This window comes from Somniosus microcephalus, chromosome 5, assembly GCF_052327205.1.
Source record: "Somniosus microcephalus isolate GS21.2 chromosome 5, FLI_Smic_1.0, whole genome shotgun sequence".
Taxonomy (NCBI): Eukaryota; Metazoa; Chordata; class Chondrichthyes; order Squaliformes; family Somniosidae; genus Somniosus; species Somniosus microcephalus.
Window position 1 is genome coordinate 217623636 of NC_140991.1, and position 25322 is coordinate 217648957.

The 25322-nt window shown below is 42.0% G+C and overlaps 1 protein-coding gene across 3 annotated transcripts in view; it reads right to left on the bottom strand.

Annotated features, from left to right (window-relative positions):
• The window catches only part of bcl2b (BCL2 apoptosis regulator b), a 190581-nt gene extending 167621 nt beyond the window's left edge, over positions 1–22960 (bottom strand). For 2 of the 3 annotated variants that reach the window (XR_015078484.1, XM_085988691.1), the window contains exon 1: positions 20885–22960. Coding sequence is in view for 2 of the 3 variants with exons in the window: in XM_085988691.1 (XP_085844817.1) it covers positions 20885–21370 (486 nt within the window). In the remaining variant the exon portion in view is untranslated. Of the gene's footprint in view, positions 1–18705; positions 20161–20884 lie in introns of those variants that run through there. The other variant, XM_085988692.1, reaches the window with a different exon arrangement.
• Between the last annotated feature and the right edge of the window lie 2362 nt (positions 22961–25322).

Here is a 25322-nt window from a genome sequence, read left to right on the forward strand (position 1 = left end):
GACACAAAATCCTGCAATACTTTGCTAAAAATTGCTCAGAGATGGAATTATTTCCCTATCCAAGAGTAAATTGTCACAGTACTATCCTGTGCATTTCACATCATTGGAAATTTTGTAGCTTATTCAAAATGAAAAAAAAAATCACTGGGCTCAATTGCAGCAAAGACTGGAGCACGATACTGGGGAAAGCCCAGATATAAACCACAGAAGGTCGCTCAGAAAATCCTATGATACTTTATTAGCTGGTATGTCCCAAGTCTACCACCTGTGTGTTCGTTTTGTGAGAAAGATCTGAAAGGCCAGAAAGCATGCTGATCACTAACTGAAGTGTAATGAGCTACATTCTGATGAAAAAGTGAGCAACGGCACCTAAGAAAAACAAGATTCGAAGAATACTAGCCATTATTTCCAGAGTTCAAATTGCAACAGAGGGACATTATCACAGACCGTGTTATTGTGACTATACAAGAAAGGACAAAGGCACTCCATGAATTAATGGTGCATGTGATGTGGATGAAGATCATCCCAAACACTTTACTGCTGGCAGAAAAGGGCAACAAAATAGTTTCGCTTTAGGAGAGCTGAGATTTTTGAAAAACCTCAGATCATAAAAGTTAAGTGGGCTTGCTAACAAACCAACAGTTTTGTGAAATTCTGGCAATACCAAAATCAGAGATTCAGCGTATAAGCATGGCTCACAGGAAATTGGAGCCGGAATATGGAAACATGCTGCACATAATTTCGGGAAGATCCTTTATTCCTTTATTTCCCTGGTTAATTGTCATTGTAGGACCTGTAAAACCAAAAATCAGAAAATTAAAAACTGCTCTTGAAGTCAACAAACCAAGATATTAGCAAAGTTCTGCAGAAAGTGGACTTGTATCTGAATCTGCTATCAAAGACCAAGAGCTAAAGAAGCCAGCACTCTACAATCCTGTTTTTGGTTAGATTTCAACTGCAGTCATTAAGATAGCACATTGAGAATGTAATCAGCTTATTGGAGATGCATGAAAGCCTTTATCAGAGAATACTTACTGACACAAGAACCCTCCTTTACACTAATGTTTGATGCTTTAGAAGATACCTTTATCACTCGTGCAAAGGTGCTTTTCTGGATGTCAATAGTGACAGTGCTGAGACTGTTCAATCTGCTGTGAGTGACAAGAAGGAAACTCCCTCTTGCACTGATCATTCACCTGGCATATGACAATGTGATCTACACTCACTACCTGCCAGTCTATTAACCACAGATGTCATATTTACCTACTGAGCAACTCGAGGTTCAAGAATAATTTGAATCAGGAGGTTTCTCTATTCAGCTGGGGTGCAAAATGTTTCGGGGGAAAATTCTAGTGGACCAAATATTGAAAGAAATGATTAAAGACACATAGGTTCAGGTGCCACAACAAGATTCAGTCTTAAACCATGAACCATCAGTAGGTGCTTCCTCACAAAAGAATACAAATGCACCTTTCTAAAAGAGCTTTAAGATGCTACCCTTGATTCACTATTGTCACAAAGATGTTCAGAAAACAAAGGTCACAAAAAGACAAAGCTAATGTTAAAACTCTAGGAGAAGAAGTCTAGCTTGAAGTCAATTGAATCAACCCATTCAGTGATGAGCAACAAAAAATAATTGCCCATTAACTGGTAAGGTTGACATTGCTGCAGATCTTACACATACACATGATGCTGGAGAAGGCACATCAGACATACAGGGAATAATGGCTTGAAAGCAATCCACCTAGTTAAAATTAGATGAGATAATCTTGCATCCAAAGGTGAAAAAGCATTCATCACTTCAAGAAGAAACGTCTTGCATAGATGGTAGCAAAGATGTCATTTTGAAGGCTGATGAGAATGTTTGTGCACAGAAATTTAAAAGTGAGAGAGGTGTTGGCATATTCACTGGATCCTCTGCTGTGGGCTTTAGTTATATTGGATGAATCGGAGATCAGTCTTATCAAGAAAGTTACAAAGAAACCTCTGCCCTGCAGATGTCACTTCTAAAGCTGTTTGCCTGCATAAATTAATGCACAAACCTTGTACAAAAGTTGAAAGTAGACCATAGAACATTTGCAGAATATTTAGCAGCCAATGCTCTATTGCTTTCCCTGCACAAAAGGATCAGGTAGTGAAAGATTAGAGGTTTGATTTGAACAGGGAAAAAGAGTATATTATGAAACAGATGTAATAGAGGATCTGAAGCAGGGGTACAGTTCAGTTCCCTGTATCAAAAGTCGAACAATGAAGGAAGTTCCGACGGTAAAGTAACTTATTAATTCTTCCTTGGAAGCTGGAAGCACCCAAAGCACAGAAGAAAGCTAAACGGGAAGGTTTTGTCATTACCTGTGGAGATGACTTTTACAAGTACAAAGTTGTACTGAGGCAGATCGGAGGTTGCATTTACATTACAAGCTTAGCATCGATGCAAAGTGGTTTGGCTTTGTACCAACTTGTGTAATGTCAATTAGGCATTACGATCCTCTTCCAGAGGTTCTCTTTCGGCTGCATCGTCCCTGATTCCAGTCAAGGCTATATTTCAACTATAACTGTAATTGGTGCGAAGCAAGCTGGCGCTACAGTTATAGTGTAAATGCACACAGGAGGAAGCAGACACCCAAATCTTCTTCCATACAACAGATGCATCCTGATCTGGCTATGAAGCAATAATAATTGCCTGAAGATACAGATGTCTTCCTCTTATGCCTGGCTTTCACTGCTAAGATTCTCTCTCAAATGTAACAGGAAAATGGGGCAAAAAATTGCAAGACATCAAAAAGATCATCAATACAATATGGGTAGACATTTGTGTATCTATTTGTATTCTTCTTCTTAGGCAGTCCCTCGGAACTGAGGATGACTTGCTTCTTGTATTATACGTATTACAGTGGTTGCATACAATGAATGTGTTTATTGGCCTTGGAATATTACTGCTAAATTATTTAAGAATACTGAGACTTTCCAGCAGCTAGGGGAAATAGGGCTTAATTCCTCAGGTTTATGAGAAGCTCCAATCATTTACTTGCATCATGTATGGTTCCAAAGGTGGTAAGGATGAGTTAATATGCAAACTCTTCTGTACTAAGAATGACAATACTGATTCCCACCACTTGCCCTTTTCTGCTTAGTGCCTATGCAAACACTGCCTCTGCGTCAACCATTAAGCTCAAATCTGGAAACAGTGCATTGAGAACTCCCTTGTAAACCCACATCCTGTTCGTCATGGCTGAACAGAAACGATAGGCAAAGTCTTGCAATTGACTTGGATAAATAAAGCACTAGCACCTGAATCAATTCCAAAATTACTGTCATGCAAGTCGGCAAGAACATGCAAGATGCCTAGTTGGCTTTGCCATGCTAATGGAAGTATATTGAGCTCTACAAGTTGCAAAACTGCAGCAATCATGTAAATAGGGTTGATGCTAAGTTAATAGATGGAGACTGACAATGACTATGACAACTGAGTGAATGGACATGTGAACAACACTAAATATTTAAACAATGGTTGTTAAAGTTGCTAGAGAGATGATATAACAAGGAGGTAAGCAGGCAGTAGAGACTTTATGGGTAGAATTAAGAAATAGAAAAGGATTTAAGACTGTAGTGAGAGATGTGTATAGGCCACCTGGTAGCATGCAGTAAAGGCAGCGTGGTTTCAATGAGAGATTTTAACTTCCATATAGATTGGGATAAGCAGACGAGCTTATATCAGAAAGGTAGTGAGTGTCTTGAGTGTGTTCAGGATAGTTTTCTGAAACAATGGGGTCGATTTTAACTCGGGTACGGGGAATTGTCAGGTTCTCCGAATTTGGTGTTTCCCACACAAATCTAAATGGGTGTGTGCCAGTGATGCAATTTTAACTCATTTGGCCAATTGATTTCCAACGTGTGGGAACCCTTGGCAAATGAGTATTTCCAGTCAGAAAGTTGCATAATATGACATCATTATTGCTGCTGCATTTAGGGTCTGCAACAAGCCTTGCTTCTTCTGCAGGCTGCCAACCTTTTGGCATTTGCTGATACGCTGAGCTGGAAGCAGAATGGCAAGAGAAAGACCGAGGTCTGCACCCCGTTTTGACGACGTTGCCCTGCAGGCTTTAGTGTAAGGAGCAAGAGCTCACAAGGAGGTGCTCTTCCCTTCATCAGGGAGGAAGATGCCTCCCCAGCAGACAAAGGCTGCATGGCTGCAAGTGGCAGAGGAGGCCAACTCCTTATCGGCTACCCGCAGAACCTGGATACAGTGCAGGAAGAGATTTCATGACCTTCAGCACACTGGAAAAGTGAGTATGAAATTCCCATCACTCTCAATCTGATCTCCATTGCCTCTCCTCACCAGCACTCAGCTTTAGCAATCTCTTCCTCCACATCCCACTTGACACTGACATCCATGCACCCTTACCCATTCCCTCTCCCTCTATGCTCACATTCACAGAACTATTCGACTATGCAGCCCTCACACTCCCCATCACTCTGATGCTATGAAAACAACTGACAACACACAGGGAGGGCCCTTGGTCTTGCCACCTCACTCCATCTTTGTCTCCTTCTAAGCATCTATGCTATGGATTCTCTACACTCACTCCTTCATCCTTAATAGATATGGGAGAACCAGTGGATGTGGTGTATTTGGACTTTCAGAAGGCTTTCGATAAGGTCCCACATAAGAGATTAGCGTGCAAAATTAAGGCACATGGGATTGGGGGCAAGGTATTGACTTGGATAGAGAACTGGTTGGCGGACAGAAAGCAAAGAGTTGGAGTAAACGGGTCGTTTTCCGAGGGGCAGGCAGTGACTAGTGGGGTACCGCAAGGATCGGTCCTAGGACCCCAGCTGTTCACAATATATATTAATGATCTGGACGAGGGAATTGGATGTAATATCTCCAAATTTGCAGACAACACAAAGCTGGGTGGGAGGGTAAGCTGTGAGGAGGATGTCGTGAAACTCCAGTACGATTTGGACAGATTGGGTGATTGCCATGTTTCTGCCCAAATGCACTATAATGTGGATAAATGTGAGGTTATCCACTTTGGTGGCAAAAACAGGAAGGCAGATTATTTGAATGGCAATAGATTGGGAGAAGGGGAAGTGCAAAGAGACCTGGGTGTTCTTGTGCACCAGTCACTGAAGGTAAGCATGCAGGTGCAGCAGGCGGTTAAGGCGGCAAATGGTATGTTGGCCTTCGTAGCAAGAGGGTTCGAGTAAAGGAACAAGGATGTCTTGCTACAGTTGTACAGGGCCTTGGTGAGACCGCACCTTGAGTATTGTGTGCAGTTTTGGTTGCCTTACCTGAGGAAGGACGTTCTTGCCATGGAAGGAGTGCAGCGAAGATTCACCAGGCTGATACCTGGGATGGCAGGAATGACGTATGAGGAGAGATTGTGTCGATTGGGCTTATACTCACTGGAGTTTAGAAGATTGAGAGGGGATCTCATAGAAACCTATAAAATTCTGTCAGGCCTGGACAGACTAGATGCAGGAAGGATGTTTATGATGGCCGTGGAGTCCAGAACCAGGGGTCATAGTCTAAGGATAAGAGGTAAGCCATTTAGGACTGAAATGAGGAGGAATTTCTTCACCCAGAGAGTGGTGAACCTGTGGAATTCTCTGCCACAGAGGGCGGTGGAGGCCAGTTCATTAAATATATTCAAGAAGGAGTTGGATATATTTCTTAAGGCTAAAGGGATCAAGGGATATGGGGAGAAGGCAGGGACAGGGTACTGAATTTGGATGATCAGCCATGATCTCATTGAATGGCGGAGCAGGCTCGAAGGGCCGAATGGCCTACTCCTATCTTCTATGTTTCTCACTCAAACTCCACTTGTCTCCCTCGTTGCAGGAAAAGAGAGCTCACAATAAAAGAGAACAAGCGAGGACAGGAGGAGGGCCACCATCAGTAGCCCACCTCACCCCCTGGGAGGAGGCGGGCCGGGAGATCGTAGGACTAGAGGATGAGGCGCAAGTGGGGGACGGACAGACAGGTGCATCACAGCAAGCTGGTGACAGAATAGTTTTCCATCTCTCTCATTGACATTGCATGAGTCACTGATAATGATTCTGAAGCTATAACAGATGGGCCTATGATCGTCTGCAATATACAATGTGCATGTAACCTTGACCTCACATCTCTAACTCTTTCCTTCACTCTCCCACAGGACCATTGAGAGCACCCGTCCCCACTGTCCAAGAGGAAGAGCCCGAGCTTCCAGACTCCTCAGAGGAAGCTGCAACCTCTGAGGGCGCAGCGTCAGCAGAATTCAGCGCACCCAGCACCAGCGCAGACACTCACACCTCGGTGGGACCTTCGGGACATAGAGTAGTGTTGTCACCTGGTGTATCACAGCTCACAAGTGAGCATCAGCAGATTGTGGAGACAGGGACAGCAGTGGAGAGTGCTAGTCGGAGGGCGCAGGACTCTACTAGCTCGGCTCAGCTGCATGTCGACCCTCTGCCTTTGGGTCCATCCATAAGATCAGCAGTGCTGGACCTCCAAGAACAGATGCAGGAGTCTCTGGCAGGTTTTGGCTCCAGGGTCGCTGCGAGTGTGGAGGAGTCCATAGCGAACATGAGCAGAGCCTTTGTGGAGTCATTGGCGCATGAACGCATCACCATGGAAAGGATGGCAACCTCCATGGAGGAGATAAGTCACCAGGGTATGGAAAACATGGTGAGTGTTCATAATAGAATGACATCTCTGGAGGAGCGATGGGCATCTATTGAACAGAGAAACCAGACCTTCATGGAAGTCCTTCTGAGTAGGACTGCCAGTGCAGATACAGGTCCCCATGGCCCCCTGATGTGCAGCAAGGTGCTCTCAAGCCACTTCCAAGCGCTGGCCCCTTCTGGCCTGTGCAGCTTCAGGTGGGTGAGCAGCAGCCTGGCGCTCCTGTTGCGCTGTTGTTGTTCCTGGTTCTGCTGGTGCCGTGGCTGGTGTTCAAGCTCATCTAATGCCTAGAAGGGAAGGAAATAAATGGCTCCCATGCTTCTGGTATATGCCTCCATTGAGGAAGCGCTGAGTGAAGGTGGCGAGTGGGGTTTCCCAGGAAGTCACACTGGAGATGTGTGTGAGGCTCCAACCTTCCATTGATTAAGGGCCTTAAAGACCAGTCCCGCCTGTTGGAGGCGGGACTGATTCAGGACCATCAGACACGCCTGGGTTAAAATGGCTCAGGGTCAGGAACCAGGCAGGGGGGGTCCCGACCCCCAATTTTTGCGATTTTAACCCCCCCACACGCCTCAAAGCCTGCCTCACGGCTGAGTTAAAATCGACCCCAATATGTCCTAGAACCAACAAGGGGGCAGGCCATATTAGATTTAATAATGAGTAATGAGCCAAATTTAGTTAACAGCCTAACGGTGCATGAACATTTATCTAATAGTGACCATAATATGATTGAGTTCAATGTTGTGTTTGAAAGAGAGAAACACGAAGAAACTACTAAGATTCTAGATTTAGATAAGACTGATATAGCACAGATCCTGGCAAATGAGAAAGATACAAAGAACAGCAAAGGGTCACAAAACAGATCGTAAGAGTGACAAAAAGGGAGTATGAAAAGAAACTTGCAAGGGATATCAAAATCAACAAAAAAGATTTACAATTATACTAGGAAAAAGAGGTGGTTAAGAGCAATGTGGGCCCCTTAAAAACAGATATTAGTGATATTATAAATGAAAATAAGAAAATGGTGGATTTGTTAAATAATTACTTTGAGTCAGTATTTACAGTAGAGGAAGAGGATAGCATGCCAGACATCCCATGGAAACTAATATTGAATCAAGAATGGGGACTCACCAAAATTAACATAAGCAAATTAACAGTAATGGAGAAAATAATGGCACTAAAGCATGACAAATCCCCAGGACCAGATGGTTTTCATCACAGGGTTTTAAAAAAAGGTGAGAATTTTGTAGATGCCCTAACTACAATCTTCCAAAATTCTCTCGATTCAAGAACCGTTCCTTTAGATTGGAAAATTGCACACGCCACTCCGCTATTTAAGAAAGGTGAGAGGGAGACCAGGGAATTATAGACCAGTTAGCATAACATCTGTTGTCAGGAAATTACTAGAGTCTATAATTAAGGATGGAGTGACTGAACACCTTGAAAATTTTCAGCTGATCAGAGAGAGCCTGGATTTGTGAAAGGTAAATCATGCCTGACGAACCTGACTGAAATTTTTGAAGAGGTGACTGAAGTAGTGGACAGGGGAATATCTATGGATATTATTTATATGGACTCTCAGAAGGCATTCAATAAAGTCCCTCATAAGAGAGCTAAAGTTGAAGCTCATGGAATAGATGGCAAATTATTGACCTGGTTAGGAAATTGGCTGAGCGGCAGGAGGCAGAGAGTAGGGATAATGGGCAAAAACTCTAATTGGCAGGCTGTGACTAGTGGTGTCCCACAGGGATCTGTGTTGGCGCCTCAAATATTCAATGTATTTATTAACGACTTAGATGACGGGATAGAAAGCCACATATCCAAGTTTGCCGGTGACACATTGTAAGCAGTGTAGATAGATGCATAAAATTACAGAGAGATTAGTAGAGTAAGTGAATGGGCAAAGCTGTGGCAAATGGATTTCAATATAGGCAAGTGTGAGGTCATCAACTTTGGACCTAAAAAGATAGATCAGAGTACTTTCTAAATGGTGAAAAGCTAGAAGCAGTGGAGGTCCAAAGAGACTTGGGGGTCCAGGTACAAGATCATGAAAATGTCATGGACAGGTACAGAAAATAATCAAAAAGGCGAATGGAATACTGGCCTTTATATCTAAGAGGACTAGAATACAAGGGATGTGAAGTCATGCTACAGCTATAGAAATCACTGGTTAGACCACACCTGGAGTACTGTGTTCAGTTCCAAGTACCACACCTAAAGAAGGATATATTGGCCTTAGGGGGAGTGAGGTGTAGATTTACTAGAATGATACCTGAACTCCAAAAGTTAAATTACAAGGAGGAGAGATTACACAAGCTAGGGTTGTATTCCCTGGAATTTAGAAGATTAAGCAGTGATTTGATCAAAGTTTTCAAGATATTAAGGGGAACTGATAGGGTAGATAGAGAGAAACTATTTCTGCTGGTTGGGGAATCTAGGACTAGGGGGCATAGCCTAAAAATTAGAGCCAGGCCTTTCAGGAGTTAAGTTAGGAAACACTTCTACACACAAAGGGTGGTAGAAGTTTGGAACTTTCTTCCGCAAATGGCAGTAGATGCCGAGTCAATTGTTAATTTTAAATCTGAGATTGATAGAGTTCTGTTAACCAAAAGATATTAAGGGATATGGGGCAAAGGTGGGTATATGGAGTAAGGTCACAGATCAGCCATGATCTCACTGAATGGCGGAATAGACTTGAGGGGTTAAATGGCCTACTCCTGTTCCTATGGGCCCGATTTTGCTGGTTTAGACTTGTTCTTGGAAGTTTAGGTTTTTAAAAAATAACGTCCACAAAGTTTCTGGAAGTGCGGGGAGAGCAACAGGGCACATGGAACCTTGGTGAACAACGGCACCAACAGTGTATCATCTCCTTAACCAATGAGACTTAAAGAATTGAGAAATAAATAAATAGAGGAAGGACAGAGAAGGAGGGTAAATTCAAGTGGTTGAATTCAATGTCAAACCAGGTACAGAAAGAGAAAAAAAGAGGGAAAGAAAGATTGGATTGAGAGAGAAGAAAAAAATTGACATTTTTAAAATTTCCTAAAACAATTTATAACCTGAAGGAATGAGAATCCACACTATAATTGTTTACTTTCTGGGCAAAAGAGGTTTATTGGCAGTCATTAACAATTATCACATCGTTTAAAAGGTACTTATACTGTTAATTGCTAGACTTGGCTTCCTGTGGCGGGCTTAATGGGGAATTAATGTGCAAATGCAGCAACTTCATGAAAATCACAGAAGTTAAGTGCGCGATGCTGTTTTCTCGAAGCTAACAGTGGAGCGACGCAAATTGGCCAGCAACTTTTGGTCATTCGCAATTCACGGGGTATCTCTTCCTTGCTACAAGTTGATGGCCAATTTGTGCATTAATAACAGACAGTTATTTTTTCAGCATAATCTGGTCCAATAAGTTTAGACAGGTGACAACAATATTTGTCTGCAGTATACAAATGATATTTGAAAGTATAAATGCAATAAGGTTGGTGAATTATAAGCATTATAGGAAAACCAAATATGTGTCTTCATTTTGTTGTTTCATCTGTTCATATTTCATTGTCTCAGTTTTAGTGTAGTCAAAAGCAACTTGTAACAATGGAAAAAGATTTCTCCATGGACTATAAGTAACAAAATTCTTAATCCATTCTTTATAAAGCAGGTTTATGATTTTGTTCCGCATAAAGAAATTTTCCTATTGCAATCATGCTTAAAGAGCCAGTTAACTTTTAATAAAGTATTTCTTTAACACCTAAAAGCTACAATTGCTGGTTATTAAATAAAGGCATAAATTTGAGCCATACATCTTCTGAAAGGGATTAAATTATGCCCCACAGGTGGCATCAATAGGCCAAATTTCAGGTCAAGTCTCGTGGGCTAGTGCCATCACCTAGAACTCGTATACAAAAGTTGAAAGTAGAAATAGCCACCAAATGCTGAATGAGGGTTTCTGGTGCATCAAGCTATGGGTAACCTTGGTACTTCTGTACTCCCAGCAACAAATATAAGACATCATTTGCTGGAAGCCCGAGGTACTGATTTATCAGTTGAGGGGGCTGGTAGGTAATCAGCAAGTTTCTTGGATGCGTTTGATCAAAGCCATGAGACTTCATGGGGTCGGAGCCAATGTTTATGATTCTCAGGGCCACTCCCACCTGACTGCATACCATGGTGGCTGCTCCTCTGGAGGGCACTAGGGCCTGTGGGACAGGATATACCCAAGAATGGTGATGGATGAATCCAAGATGTTGGCTGATAGACAAGATTCTGTGAATTTAACTATTTTAGGCTGTTGCTTGGCTGATCTCTAGAACAGCTCTCCCAACTTGAGCACCAGCTCCCAGATGTTAGGAAGGAAGACTTTGCAGGGTCGTCTAGACTGAGATTTTCTTTAGTCACAAGACTGATACCATGCCTTGATCATTGCCAATTTTCTTATTATTGAACTTTATAGCAATTTGTTTACCTAGGCCACTTCAGAGGGCATTAAGTGTCAACCACATATTTTGGAGTCACAATGTATGCCAGACCAATAGGGCTGGCAGGCACCCTTCCCGGAAGGACATTAGTGAACCATTTGGATTCTGGTAATTTTCATGGCTATTTTTCTGGTGCTAACCCACCACATTTATTAAAATTAAATTTCACAAATTATGATTTTAACTCATAACCTCTGGGATGCTCATCAATTCCATACATGAGGCTGCCATACCCATTTTAGTATACTACTAAACAGCAAAAGGAGGGGGGCTTACAAACAGGAAATTGTGATATGCTCTGTGATTGCCAGTCTTGTTGACCATCAAAAAAAGGTTTGCTGCTTTAAAGATGCAGCCCAATTTTTTTGATTGAAGAAAAAGAAAACCTGTTTTTCCCCAAATACAGTCTTTTGATTATAACACAGATCCGGGAAAGGGGGGGGATTCTCCCAGAGCAGCTGCCATCACAGTTCACCACATCCTCTAGCTCCAATAGTCATCATTTTACAATTCTGCACCCTGCTTCAATCCCCATCTCGGCTACACTGGCTGCCCCACTCACCCTCTGCTGTGCGCCACTCCACTCCCCGGCCCATCGCCCATTGTGCTCTGGTTTCCAGCTTGGAATAGGTCCACACTAAATCATACAGCTACACACCAGACCCCAGATTAACTGTGAGCAACACCACAGGAGATCAGTTAGTACATTTTATAATTAAATTTAATAAATGTTCTGTTATTCCATGAGATCATCTGGTTTGTGGATGTGGTGCAGGGCACCGTGCCATATGAAAGGAATAACTATGTCTTGTTTACTCTTTTCCCTATTAAGGGAGGTTATCTGCTTATCAAAAATGAATTGTTACAGATATCAAAAACTTTAAAAACATTTGTAAATCAATCAGTTTGTTCAACTGTGCAAGAACACAGTAGAGATCTAAAAATAGACTACATTAAACCCAGATCACTTTACTGTGAGATGCAGGACCATTCTCTAGGTACTTGACCAAGTCTGACTATGACATTTGGGACTGGTCACTTTGGCCCTACAATTAAGGTTACTGTAGGGCCCTTCAGAATAACCCAAAAGGAGAAAAAAACTCCTGTCTTGTTGCTCTGCATATCTGGTAGGTCAAGTCAAATCAAACAGGTGTCAAAGTTCTGTAATGATAATGAACAATTATCGAGGAAAGTTCCATCTGAAAAACTGAATTCAAAACATTTTGTGGTAATTCTGCAGCTGTGAACTATTCTGGATTTCTTCCAGAATTTTTCTGAATGCTTCCTTTGAACAAAATTTTTGCTGCTTTTCCAGCTCAACCTTAATGAACATACTCGCATTTCTTCAATAACATTATTTGCGTACAACCAATTTCTATGAAATACCTTATTCAAAGCAGCATTCAGCAATAGAAAAAAAGTAAACAAAAACAGTTTAGTCATTGCTTTCACGTGGCATAGTGCCCTGCACCACATCCAAAAACATGATCTCACAGAGTAAGAAAACAAAAATCAAATATCAGATGGAGGTGTTTTGTGGGTTGTTGAGTGGAGTAGGAGGTTTGCAGCAACAACCCACACTTTCTTTCCCAGTTATTTTATCAGTGGTTTCTTTAAAATGTCCCAATAATTGCATCTCTCAACACCTGCACATTTTTTTCTTGCTTCTCCCACACGCCCACCCACGCCCCCACCCGCTCCCCCACAGTCGTATGTGCATCCTCCAACCAGCTCAGTTGGTATCAACCTTCACACCCACTCCTCCTTTCCACAAAACCACTGCTGCTTTTTTTTTAATCTTTAAGATAAGTTGTTTGCATCTAATAGAAATTATTTGTTCTAGTAATTGCCAAGTTGTTTACTTTTCAGTTGGTATGAATAGCGAATTTGATACGTGTGGGAAACAAGATAAAATTAGCTCATTGAATTGAAGCCCATATTCAGCATTATGTTGATAATGCATTGAGATTTATTTCCAAATATAAATGAACATTCATAAGACACATAGTATAAAATCTTCAATATTAACAGTGCCAGCTTACTGTTAGGCATAGCAAATAACGTGGTAGAATGCAAGCATTTAATAAAGTGTTTCCCAAAGATACTTAAAGTTTTTGACACTGCCTTAGACAGGAGCACACTGCAAACTGTGCAACATATTCAGAGGTGGACTCAGTGCAGATTGCGCGATAATCCATTTAACTCAATTCAGAACATCAAGTATAGAATGGGATGGCTGTGATGGAAGCAGAGCTCAGTCTTACTTCCACACAGGCTGCTCAACCATAAAATCATTATAGGGTAGATTTTCTTCTCTGGGTGCCTTAACAGTCGCAACACATCAGCGATGTACTTTCCTATGAAGTCTGGGGAACTCCAGGTACCTGCATTTTTAAAAATGGGAGCATCTAAAACACAACTGCAAGCTTTTCGGGTCTGTAACTCCATATTGGGCCTCCTGGCTGCTGATGGAGATTAGAAGCTAGAAGGTCCCAAGAGTCGCATCAAAACATCCTGGGGATTTCCTAAAAAGTAATTTTTGACTTGCATTTTTTGTCATCGGCCTGCCTCTGGATAGCAGGGGTCCAGGGCAGACTATAGTGCCAAGTTTTAATGGATGGATTGACATCAAAATGAGGCAAGAGGCTGGGAACACCCCATCCCAACTTATTATACAAATTCTTTCTTTTCTATGAAATCTTAGATGGGCCAATATATTAAGAATCTAAATATGCTGTAAAGAATTCTTGTGTTGGAAGCAAATTAAAGTAATACACAAATATTGTCTAGAAATATATACATTTCTGTGAGGACTGTATAAGCAGTTTCTCAGAGGGTATGTATTACATATTAAATGCATCAGGATTTCTCTCCTGGCACACAGTTCATCAAGAGTTGTTCTCTGAAACTAGTTACTTGAGTTGAATGTCGCAAATGTGAAATCTGTCAAGATTGGAAGGCTACATCTCTCACTCTACAACCTGAAAAGGAAAACTGATCAATAATAAATTGCCTGTCAAGGGAGAAGAACTGCTTTGAACTAGGGTGGCAAAAGCCTATGTGACTAACTTGGCTTTCCCTAGTTCCCAGTTCCCTTGTTTCAACCATTAGGTACCACATTGTGATGTTGAGGTGGAACTCCATGGAGCAGAAGTATGTCAACATCACATTCTCTGAAGATTCAGTCAAAGGATTCATAAAAGGACTTGAAGATTTTGAACACTCATTTTAAGCTCTATACAAGTTAAGCCTTGTATTGCGGCATATCTTCCGTATGTCGATTGCTTCAAAATAGTGTAAATAATGTGATCACTGGTGTTAGCCTTACCAGAAAGAATAGGAGTGCATGGTGGTTAACCCATGCAACACCTCAGTAAAAGGGTAATTGTTACTCCTGTGGCACACTACTCCCATTCATGGTACCCATAAATACTTCAGATCATAGACGGGTCTGCCTCTGGAATCTGCATTTTGCTATGTACACAAATAAAGAGAGCTTGAATTGTACCTGCACCATTCAGCTCAATTTGCACCTTCCACACATCACAACTGATCATGTGCTCTGCCCAATTTATTGACTTCCCTCAGATGTTGATAACTATAAAGTAAAACTCCAAGAAAATAAAGCTGTGATAAATTTATTTATGGACATCCTCCTCCCTATGCAACTTTACTGAAACTCCAGCATCTCTTCATCTACAAATATTTGAGGGATAAAAATTACTCCTCTACACCAACAAAAATCTAGAATTCTAAAGTGGTTTCCAAAAATCACAATTACTCCCCTACACCAACAAAAATCTAGAATTCTAAAGTGGTTTCCAAAGATCACACTAACAAGGGAAGGGGACAAAAGTTTAATGACAGATTGTAGTAAAAGTGGAAGGTCATTGACCTGAAACATTAACTGTTTCTCTCTCCACAGATGTTGCCTGACCTGCTGAGTGTTTCCAGCATTTTCTATTTTTATTTCAGATTTCCAGCATCCGCTTGTAAGAAGTTACATGAAAATCTAATATATTCAAAACAAAAAGGTTAAGAACGTACATATATTTGAATAAAGTATAGATAATTCTTTACTCAGTTGTACCTAAAATAAGATGTTAAATCTATTCTGCTGCTTTTAGTTTTTCATTCAAATAGTAAATAATGTTAGAGAACCACTCAGTGGTTTGCTTTTACTTAAACTTACAAGATTTTTCTAAACTGAATTCAGTTTAAAAACATAAAATTGGATTGGAAATAACTTAGGGCGCGATCTTGCCAGCCCTGGGGAGGTGGGTATGGAGGCGGGACTGCCGGGAAAATGGCAGAATCTGGGGGCGGATACCCATCCCACCCCCAACCTGCCTACGTGCCATCTTCCAAGAGGTGGGTAGCCGACCCACGCCGGGTCCCGTCTCCTTGGAGGCGGGAAAAGGATTACAGCCACTTAACTGCCTGTTAACAGGCAGATAAGAAGATTATCCCCATTTTGCCCACACAAGTGCAGGCTTCCCAAAGGCTGCGAACCCCACCAGGGTCACCGAGGCGAGCAGTGGGTCTGCGGGGGTCGGAGGGGTGCAAAAGTGCGCTGTGAAGGTAAGTGATGGGTGCAAGTGAGGAGAGGTGAGTATGTGAGGTAAGTGGAAAAGTGTTAGAAAAAGTTTACTTACATTTGTTTCTTCCTGCAGGCTTCAAGAGTTGGGGATGCGGAGAGTCTCGCACCGCCGCAGCAGAGGTGACAGATGGCCGTTGCATTCTCCAATGCAACAACCATCTAATTTCTGCTAAAGAAAGAGATTTGATGAGTCTTGAATTCAAGAACTCATCAAATTACAGAGAATGTCAGTGTTTGACAGCTTCACAGAGCTGTCAAACGATGACAATTCATTGGTCAAAAATTGTCAGATGAAATGTCATATGCTGACGTTCTCTGTAACCGGCTTGCTAAGCTCATTGGGCAAAAGGCCTTCTTCTGTGCTGTATTATTCTTATGATGATTATGGACCATTCCAAATAATTAAATAAAGCAGGAGATAGACACAGAGCAGTTTTCTGCAATATAGACACCTGTCCACTGATTAAATCAAAATGCTAGGATACAATCAGTGGACATGTGACTATATTGCAGAAAACTGCTCTTTTATCCGTTAAATCTAGAAAAATTTGAATGGAGGGATTTAAGGGGAAAAATATAAATCTCAGAGGCTCCAATTATAAATGTAGCAGGCTGCTTAATCAGCAACATTCCAGTTGTATAAAACTGCCTCTTCACACCATCATATACAAGATCTAACACTATATTAGGCCATAAATCCCAACATTCTTTGTAATACTTTTTTCTTTACTTTGGATTTTAAAACTTTTAATGGTTTGAATTTAGTATATCTACATATTTCCAGTAAAAAAGTGGGGGGGGGGGGGGGGGGGAAGTGATAATTGTTTACTCCACTTGTAACTGTGTCATTTGTAGGTTATTAGATTTTCCTTATGAAATAAACAGCAAGTCCTCATTGCACTCAAATAATTGAACTACAAATGAAATTTGGATTGATAACAGTTAGCAATATAAGTACGGCATACATTTTGAATATATTTAAGTCACTGTGCTACAACCTTTAAATTGTCAAACAAACATGCCAAGATTTTGCTGCAAGAGCTGTTAATCCACCTTCTTAGTCAGGTCCTCTAATTGAATGCTCACATGACCAAGCTATTTCCAATATTTTAACTAAAAGCTCAAAAAAAGACCAAGTTTACAAATAATAAAAAGAATTATTATTTTGTTCTTGCAAATCATCCCACTTATTCTTAAATGACAATCTAACTTTACACTTTTGTTTCTATTGTAAGTATTGATGCAAGTTGATTATCTTTGTTCAGTTGATTTGCAGCAATCAATCATTCAGCACTGAAGTATTAGCAGTCGAACAAGCAGATTATTTGATAATACTACCTACAGTACACACAGTTGAGTGATTGCCACCGAGCTATGGCTTAAATAGAATTTACCACACCATTCTAACACTACACACAGTAAAATTAATGATAGGACGGCATTGCAGTTTTAAAAACAAATATTTACTTGTACAAGAAAATTATTTTTAAACTGGAGGTAAAAATTTTGGCCACTAAAATGTTACAATGGGATAGATGTACCCATATTTAATGCAATTATCTCCTTAATCAACACAAAAAAAAACTGAAGACACGTTCAATCTGGTCAATTCAGAATGTACATAACTAATAAGCATATGCAAGTTTTCCATTATTTATTTGATTGTTCTGCTTAAACATCTTCCAGTAAAGGTGGGCCAGAACTGGAAAGGGCTTGACCAGATGTCTTTCCTTCATCCCATGCCAAAATAAAATCAGAATTTCCAAGAATTTATTGTCCTAATCCGAGTTATCAGTTTTTAATCCCTAATCTTTAGACTATTAAGATATAATGCAAAAGCAAAAGAGTAATTTAAACATAAATCAAGTAAACAATTTAAAACTTTGTTAAATTCAATATAATGTTGTTCATAAATCTTTTGCCAAAATCATGGAGTAAAATAGCATTTTACAAGAAGATCGAGTTAAAACAATTCACATTTTTTATATACGAAAAGGAAATGGTTTAAAAAACCTCAGGTAAGTACCTATCTGAAAACCTCAGAATTTTTAGTCATAGTAACATAAGCTTAGACTCACCAGTCACTGTCTGTGGCACAGAAAGTTGGTGCATTAACTCATTGTGTCTTGGAATGGCATGGTTCCATGGATTATGAAGCTATGATCATTGTTAGAATCATAAAAACTTACAGCACAGAAGGAGGCGATTCAGCCCATCGTGCCTGTGCTGGCTCTTTGAAACAGGCGTGCTTAGTTCCACAGCCGCGCTTTTTGTCCGTAACCCTGTAAGTTCCTCATCCTCAAGTACCTGTCCAACTCCCTTTTAAAATTATTTATGGAATCAGGTTTCACCACCTTTTCAGGTACAGTGTTACAGATCCCGACAACTCAGTGAGAACTTTCTCCTCATCTCCCCTCTAGATCTTATGCCAATGATTTTAAATCTATTATCTCTGATTACTGACCCACTCACCTGAGGAAATAGCTTTTCTCTATCTACTCTATCAAAACTTATCATCTTGAAACTTAGGTCACCTCTTAACCTTCTCTGTTACTAAGAACACAGTCCTAACTTGTTGCACCAAAGGAGATGCAGAGAGCGCAAAGACTAGATGGAACCGGATTTAGAGAGAGAGAGAGAAGTAGATAGATATTGCAGACAACGATCACATAATTAGCGGCTGGCTCAAACATTGAATAGTCAAAAGCCTGGCCACCTGTCTGCTGTTGAAATTGGGGACTGGTAGCACGGTGAGTAGATGGGGGGGATGTGGACAGGGTGGTGTTAGAAGATTTTCACATGATCCGTGCACAAGATTATTAGGTTCAATAAATAGCAAAGCCTCAATACTGTTTTATTTCTATATTCCCCCACTCGCTGAAACTATGGGGTCAGTGCACATCTCCTAGGTGTCTGCTGTACAACACTAATCAAAATAAATAAATGCATACACAAAGACGGCAACTTGATAGATGCTGTTTAATAATATAGTTTTCCCCCCCTCTTTCAAGTAAAAGGAAATCACAATACAACTGAAAGTAATGGTACTGGCTAACTATGTAAGAAAAAAATCAGAAAGCTGTTGTATTCATATAGAATCTGTGCACTAGTGCCTTGAATGTTTGTACAGTAGTTCCTTCAGATGATCAAGCATTCATGTCAGCAATACAGAGAATAAAATAGCTGGCCAACCCTTTTCCCTCAACAAGGGAGCATCAGTAAAAATCAATATTGGATTGTGGCTTTGTTAGTTTGAAAACATTACTTTAAAGAAAAACATGTTTCTTACATTACAACAGTGACTACACTTCAAAAGTAGTTAATTGTCTGTAACGCACTTTGGGATGTCCTGAGGTAATGAATGGCGCTATATAAATGCAAGTCTTTTTTTGTTTCTAACATACCAATTATGCACTCAAACTGGAGGCCAATTCTAATTAAATTTAAATAGCATTTACAATTATGCAAATATTTACATTTGATAGTTCAAAGCAGTTTTGCTCCTAAATTAATCTTAAGTAAATGTAACTAAGTTGCAACTGTTAATGATGCAACATTGAAACTGACCATCTATAATTGCTTTCTAAGATTTAGCTGAAAGATTAATTATTGAAATCATACATGCAAAAAGTCCAATATCCTAATATATCGTGACTACAACAACAAAATAGACTCATCAGAATTTTACCTTGAATTCATCCTTTGCAATACACTATGGTCTGATAATATATAAATAAGATCTTTCACAGAAAGATCTGGTGTGAACAGATGTCTAGATGTAGGAGGGAGAGGACACAAAGATTTATACAAGGGAGGGCGTGGAGGGAGGGTGGTGGAGTAGAAAGACAATAATCCCCCCAAAGCACCATATGTTGTTGAGCAAATTAATACCCAGAACCAGACATAATGCTGGCTTAATGGTAAATACAAGTGATTAAAACTAAGTCAATAGCAGTATTAAACACAAGTGTTTTGTTCACAATCTTACAATCATTTTTAATTAATAAGGGTATTTCCATTAGAGAAAGACAACATGAACTTTAAGATGTCCAATCTTATTAAACGATGGAAATTTATCACAGCAAGATTGTCAGAAGTGCACTCAACCATGACAAAAGAAATGATAGATAGTGTCAATTGTTAATAACCATGTTACGCAAAACTGCTCACTTTCTAAATTAACATAAAAAAAACCATCCAGACTATCCCACAGACAGTGTTTTAGATCAGTTAAAATCCTAAAAACATTCTTGAAATGTAAACTGTTCTGTCAGTCTCTGTTACATTACATCATGCTGACCACATACAAATAAACAACACCAAACTTGTACATATAATGAATGAGGTCATCGCTCCAACTTTCACGCTTTGTGCATCATGTGGGCGATATATCTTGCACGTGGAATATCTGGCTGCTGTTGGTTTGGAGTGGCACACTATGATTTATACTTCTTATAAATAAATGCAAACCTAAAAAAGCTGTCAACATAAACAGTAGAGGAATTTTTGTTCTGCAAATAGGAATGGATTCTATAGCTTTTGAACGTTTTTACAAAAATAAAACGAAATTGGGGGAAGGATGACAATGGTCCATGTGTTTACAATATAGACTGAAGAAACAACTGAGACTAAAGATCCAATAGAAGTATTTATTTTGGAGCAAATATGGCTGAACAATAAAGTCGTGCAAGAAGAAGAACTTGCATTTATGTAGGCAATGCAAACATAAATAAAACCAGATACAGCCACATCCCTTGTAAGACATTTACAAACCCCCACACAGGTACTATATGTGGGTGGTGAAAACAAACAAAATGTGGCCAGGCAAACAATACGTAGGTGAATGTAAAGGCAGCACACATATGCAGTAGGTAGATATGTAGGTGATGTAAGTGGGCAGGAAGGGAAACTGAGAGGCAAACATTTTAGTGTGTAGGTAGGTACGTAGGTGATACAAGTGGGCAGGAAACTGACCGCTACACATACTTATTTGCAGGTAGGGGAAAAGTCATGCAGATGATGCAGTAAGTGGGTAAGTGGGCAGGTAGGTAGGTGGGTGGGCAGACAGACAAAAGTCAATGCTGACGGCCTCGCAAACACACAGTGGGTGGTGGGTGGATGCTGGTCACGTTTACGTACCCAATCTCCGTTGGCACGGATCCAGTCGGTGAGGCTGCTGTCCAGGTAAGCGGTCATCCAGGCGGCGATGTTATCGACAAGCGATGCCATATCCCTCCTCTTGACGCTCTCCACACACAGGGTACCCCCGAACACGAAAAAAGCCACCACCCGACCCCAGTTGACTCCATCGCGGAACAGCTCCTCGGCCACGGCCTCGAAGCGCCCGCGGGCGGTGTCCGGCTCGAAGCGCATCTGCAGCGCGATGTCGGCGAATTCCTGCTGGTACTGGCGCTCGAAGCTGTCGCCCACCTCCCTCAGGACGCGGTGCGCTTTCTCGGCGGCGGCGGAGGAGGCGGGGGATGCCCGGGGCCGGCGGGGGCTGCTCCCGCTGCCGGGAGTCGGGGAGCCGCCAGCAGAGTCCAAGGGTTCCTCCCACACATAGCCCTGCCGGGAGAGCCGGTAGTACAGGTAATGGCAAACCAACTCACGGCTGCTGTACGACATCTTCGACCCGGGGGGGATTAAGATGCTAATTCAAATTAAATTTAAAAATCTTATTTCACATCCAACAGCAGCACATCCTTCGAAATCCACTTTATTGAAGAGTAGCTGGGGTTTTTTTTCTCTCTCAGGTGTCAACCTCGCTATTTTCCGTCTCTTCGATCTTAGTTTAATGTATTGTATTCCTCCAGACAAGCTCCTTTTAAAATCGGGTTATTTTCAATCTTCTTCCAAAGAAAATTTGCTCTTGTTCAAACTGCTCCTGAATATTTTTTGTTTTATTTCCACCTTCCTCCGCTGGAATAGTAAATTCCGTCTTGGTTGGCTGCAAATTGCTCTTCTGGTTTTAAACGCACATTTTTCTCAAACCATTTACTGTCTGGTTTTGTGACACTATCCCCGCAGAGCCCGGTAGATGTAGTTTAGAGATTTTCAGCTCCCTCCGCTGAAGGAAAGAGGAATTGGGTTTTTTCTCCCTCTGGTTGCGATGGAGTGAACTGGGGTTTCCCTGCCGGATTTCAGGCGCGCTCCTCCCAAACCTGCCGTGTAGATGGAGCGGGAGCGGGAGCGGGATCCTTGTGATCTTTGACAGTCGCTGAGTGAGCGCTGATCGCAGCCCCGGGCTGCTGTGGGGGGAGCGGGCTGCCCTCAGTGAGCGGGGGCGGGGGGGGGGGATCAGGGGCAGACTCTGGTCCACTTCCCCAAGATATGATCACCGGTCCTTATTTTGCAAAGCAACGCCAATCCCGCCGGAGAGCTCGGGTACTTCCCTCCGCAGCTTTTATTTTCGCTTCTTAAATCCTCTGCAGAAACGCCGATCACTGCTCCCCGACTCCTGAAAATCCGGAAGAGGTGTGTCCTGTGGATCCCAGTCACTTACAGAGCGGGCTGCAGGCAGCGAGAGGAGCCGCTGGATTACACGCCCCGCTCGACCCGGCCACCGCTTCACCCCTCTCGAGATTGTGCACAAATCTCTCTCATTTTCGCTCTCTACACCTCATTTTCTTCTCCAGAAGGCACGTGATTTCCTGTACGTCATCGTGCAGCATGTTCATTCACTAAAATTTCTTTCAGTAGAAGAGTGGGAGGCGCCCGACATCAGTTCGACCTCACTCTTTTTCTTGGTGGTGCTGGTGGACGACGCAGTCGAATTCACATCGTGCAAAGCTTGAGCGTTCAGATGAGCGAGTAAATTTATCATTCATTTTGTGTCCGGGGGTGGGGCAACAATAGCACAAGCAGATTACAGACCAGTATTACTAACCGACAGTGGACGCTGATATAAACTGCAAAATTAAAGCTCCGGTGGATTATGAACATTGTCAGCGGACTCCCCTAAATTCATTTCTGTACGTATGCCGATTTCAAAAAATAAATTTGATATTTGTCTTACTATTAATCAACAGGGGTGCTGAATACAGTTGCACAGAAGACGGTGTAATATGGATGAAAGAGCAATAAGGTGGATGACAGTGAGCCTAAAGGTTCTGGGTGCTGGAATCGCAATACCGCTTCGATGTGGACCATCAGAGGCTTCCTGTCTTTGCGTATTGTGGTGTCTCTTGGAGCAATCAGATTGCCGTACCAGACAGCAGACCCAGGACCATTGTCCATTCACCAATCACATCCCAGAACTTTGGCCAATTAGATGTCAGAGAAGCCCCACCCGTCAACAGGAGAGGGAAGCATCTCATCATCATCATTCATATAAATCCATTATCAAATGCCCCTGAGGTCAACCTATTGCATTTTTTTATTTGGCTATAATTTACCGGCTCATGCATTATTATTAGTATATATTGTACTCAGGATAACACACGTCAGCCTTTGGGTACAAGACATTATCAACACAATCCAGCCTATTATTATTATATCTATATAATAATATATTGAAAAATCTTATCTTCCTCACTACAAAACCTTAATTTGTCTTGTCACATTGTGTTACAGTTTGTCGTCAAAATGTTCCCATTATAAATTCTAATGTCCACACTTATAATGGAAACTGTCTATGTAAAGTGCCACACTAATTGCGGATTCCCACAAGTGGTGATGCTCCAGTGCTTCAGCCTTGCATCTCCCAACTCTTCAGCCTGTACTGCAAAGAAAACCCTCTGCTCTAACCAGCTATGTTTGCCAAATTGTCATAAGTTTTGCAATTTAATTCTAAATAATAATATAAAATCAAAGTATTATATAAAAATAAGGACAGAATGCATGACTTTAAAATGAGAACTGAACTATGCATGCCATGGCGGTACCTACATTCGTCATTGCGTGCACCATGGTATTGCTTGTGTTTGAGATGGACTCCTCCATTCTCTGCACACTGGCAGTCACTGTGGTTGCAAACCCAGTCAGAGCCTCCTGCACCTCTTCCTGGAACTCCAGCACCGCTCTCTTTCTGGATGACCCCCGAGGCTCAGCGTCTACATGCAGCTGAGCAGAGCTAGGAGCGTCCTGCAGCCTCCGACAAGGACTCTCCACTGCTGTCCCTGTCTCCACCATCTGCTCTTGCTCCCTCGTGAGTTGTGAGACACCAGGTGACAACACTAATCTATCTCGCAAACGACCCACCGAGGTGTGCGTCTCTGCGCTGGTGCTGGGTGCGCTCGTTTGTGCTGACGCTGCTCCTTCAGAGGATGCAGCTTCCTCTGAGGAGCCCGCCTGCTCTTCCTCCTGGACTGTAGGGAGGAGGGCTCTTGCTGGTCCTGTGGGAGAGTAAAGATATGAGTTAGACATGTGATATGTAGATTGCAGACACATCCCATTGTGCACATGATGAGCATTCATTTTCTATTGACATCAGATCCCATATGTGTCACCGATGAAAGCCGAATAAGATGGATGGAGAAGCATTCTGTCACCAGGTTGTTCTACTGAGCCCGTCTCTCCGTCCCCCAGTTCGAGCTGTTCCACTGATCCCGCTATGTTGAGAGAGGCCTCCTCAGCGTGGGTGAGCTGAGAAGGATGGTGGTCCTCCTTTTCTCTCCCTCTCCCTCTTATTGTGGGCTGTCTTTTCCTGCAATGAGGGAAAGAAGTGGAGTTTCAGTGAGACTGATGGAAAGTGTAAAGAATGGGTATGATAGATGTTCAGAGGGAGACTGTGATGGAGTGGGTTTCCATTACCAAGTTCCCTCCTTTTGAGTTCTTAGTTGCTGTCATCACATAACCTTGAGGGTTTGTGTGAGAGGTGCATAGTTAGATGGGGAAATGATTCTGTACATAAGGAGAGAGGGATTGGTGATGGTGCAAGGGATGTTGGGTTATAGAGTCATAGTCATAGAGTCATAACGGCACAGAAGGAGGCCATTTGGCCCATCAAGTCCATGCCAGCTCTCTGTGGAGCGATCCAGTCAGTCCCATTCCCCCGCTCTATCTCCATAGCCCTGCAAGTTTATTTCCCTCAAGTGCCTAATAGAGTCATGGGGGAAGAATTCAGTATCGCCCCATTTGGGGTACCATTATCGGCCGTGCGCAAAGTTTAGCGCCTGGCGCTAATTATCACCTCCGATGGCAAACTTGGCTTTTATCACCCCTGGAGGTGATTGGAGCACTAATTCAGGCACTTCACACCTGTCTTATGGTGCAAAGGCCAAGCAGCGAGGCGCTACCTCAGACCGCTGGCGAAGCAAGGAAGGGCAAATCAAAACGAACCTGCAAAGTGCTGCTCAGTACCCCAAACCCCTTCACACAGCGTTGAATCTCTCCAGAAGTCTCTCTCTCAGAATGCGTGGTGCCCTTGAGAGATACAGAGATCGTCTTGAAGACGTACATGGGGCAAAAAATCTACCCCAAAGGAAAAATAAGGGTGAACGTTATATATAACGGTAAGGAAACACCAAAAATGGACCTATATGTATTGCCAGAGGGAGGACCACCACTACTAGGACGTGAATGGGTCCGGAAGATACAGCTAGATTGGCATTCCATACAAGCACTGACTGTAGATGCC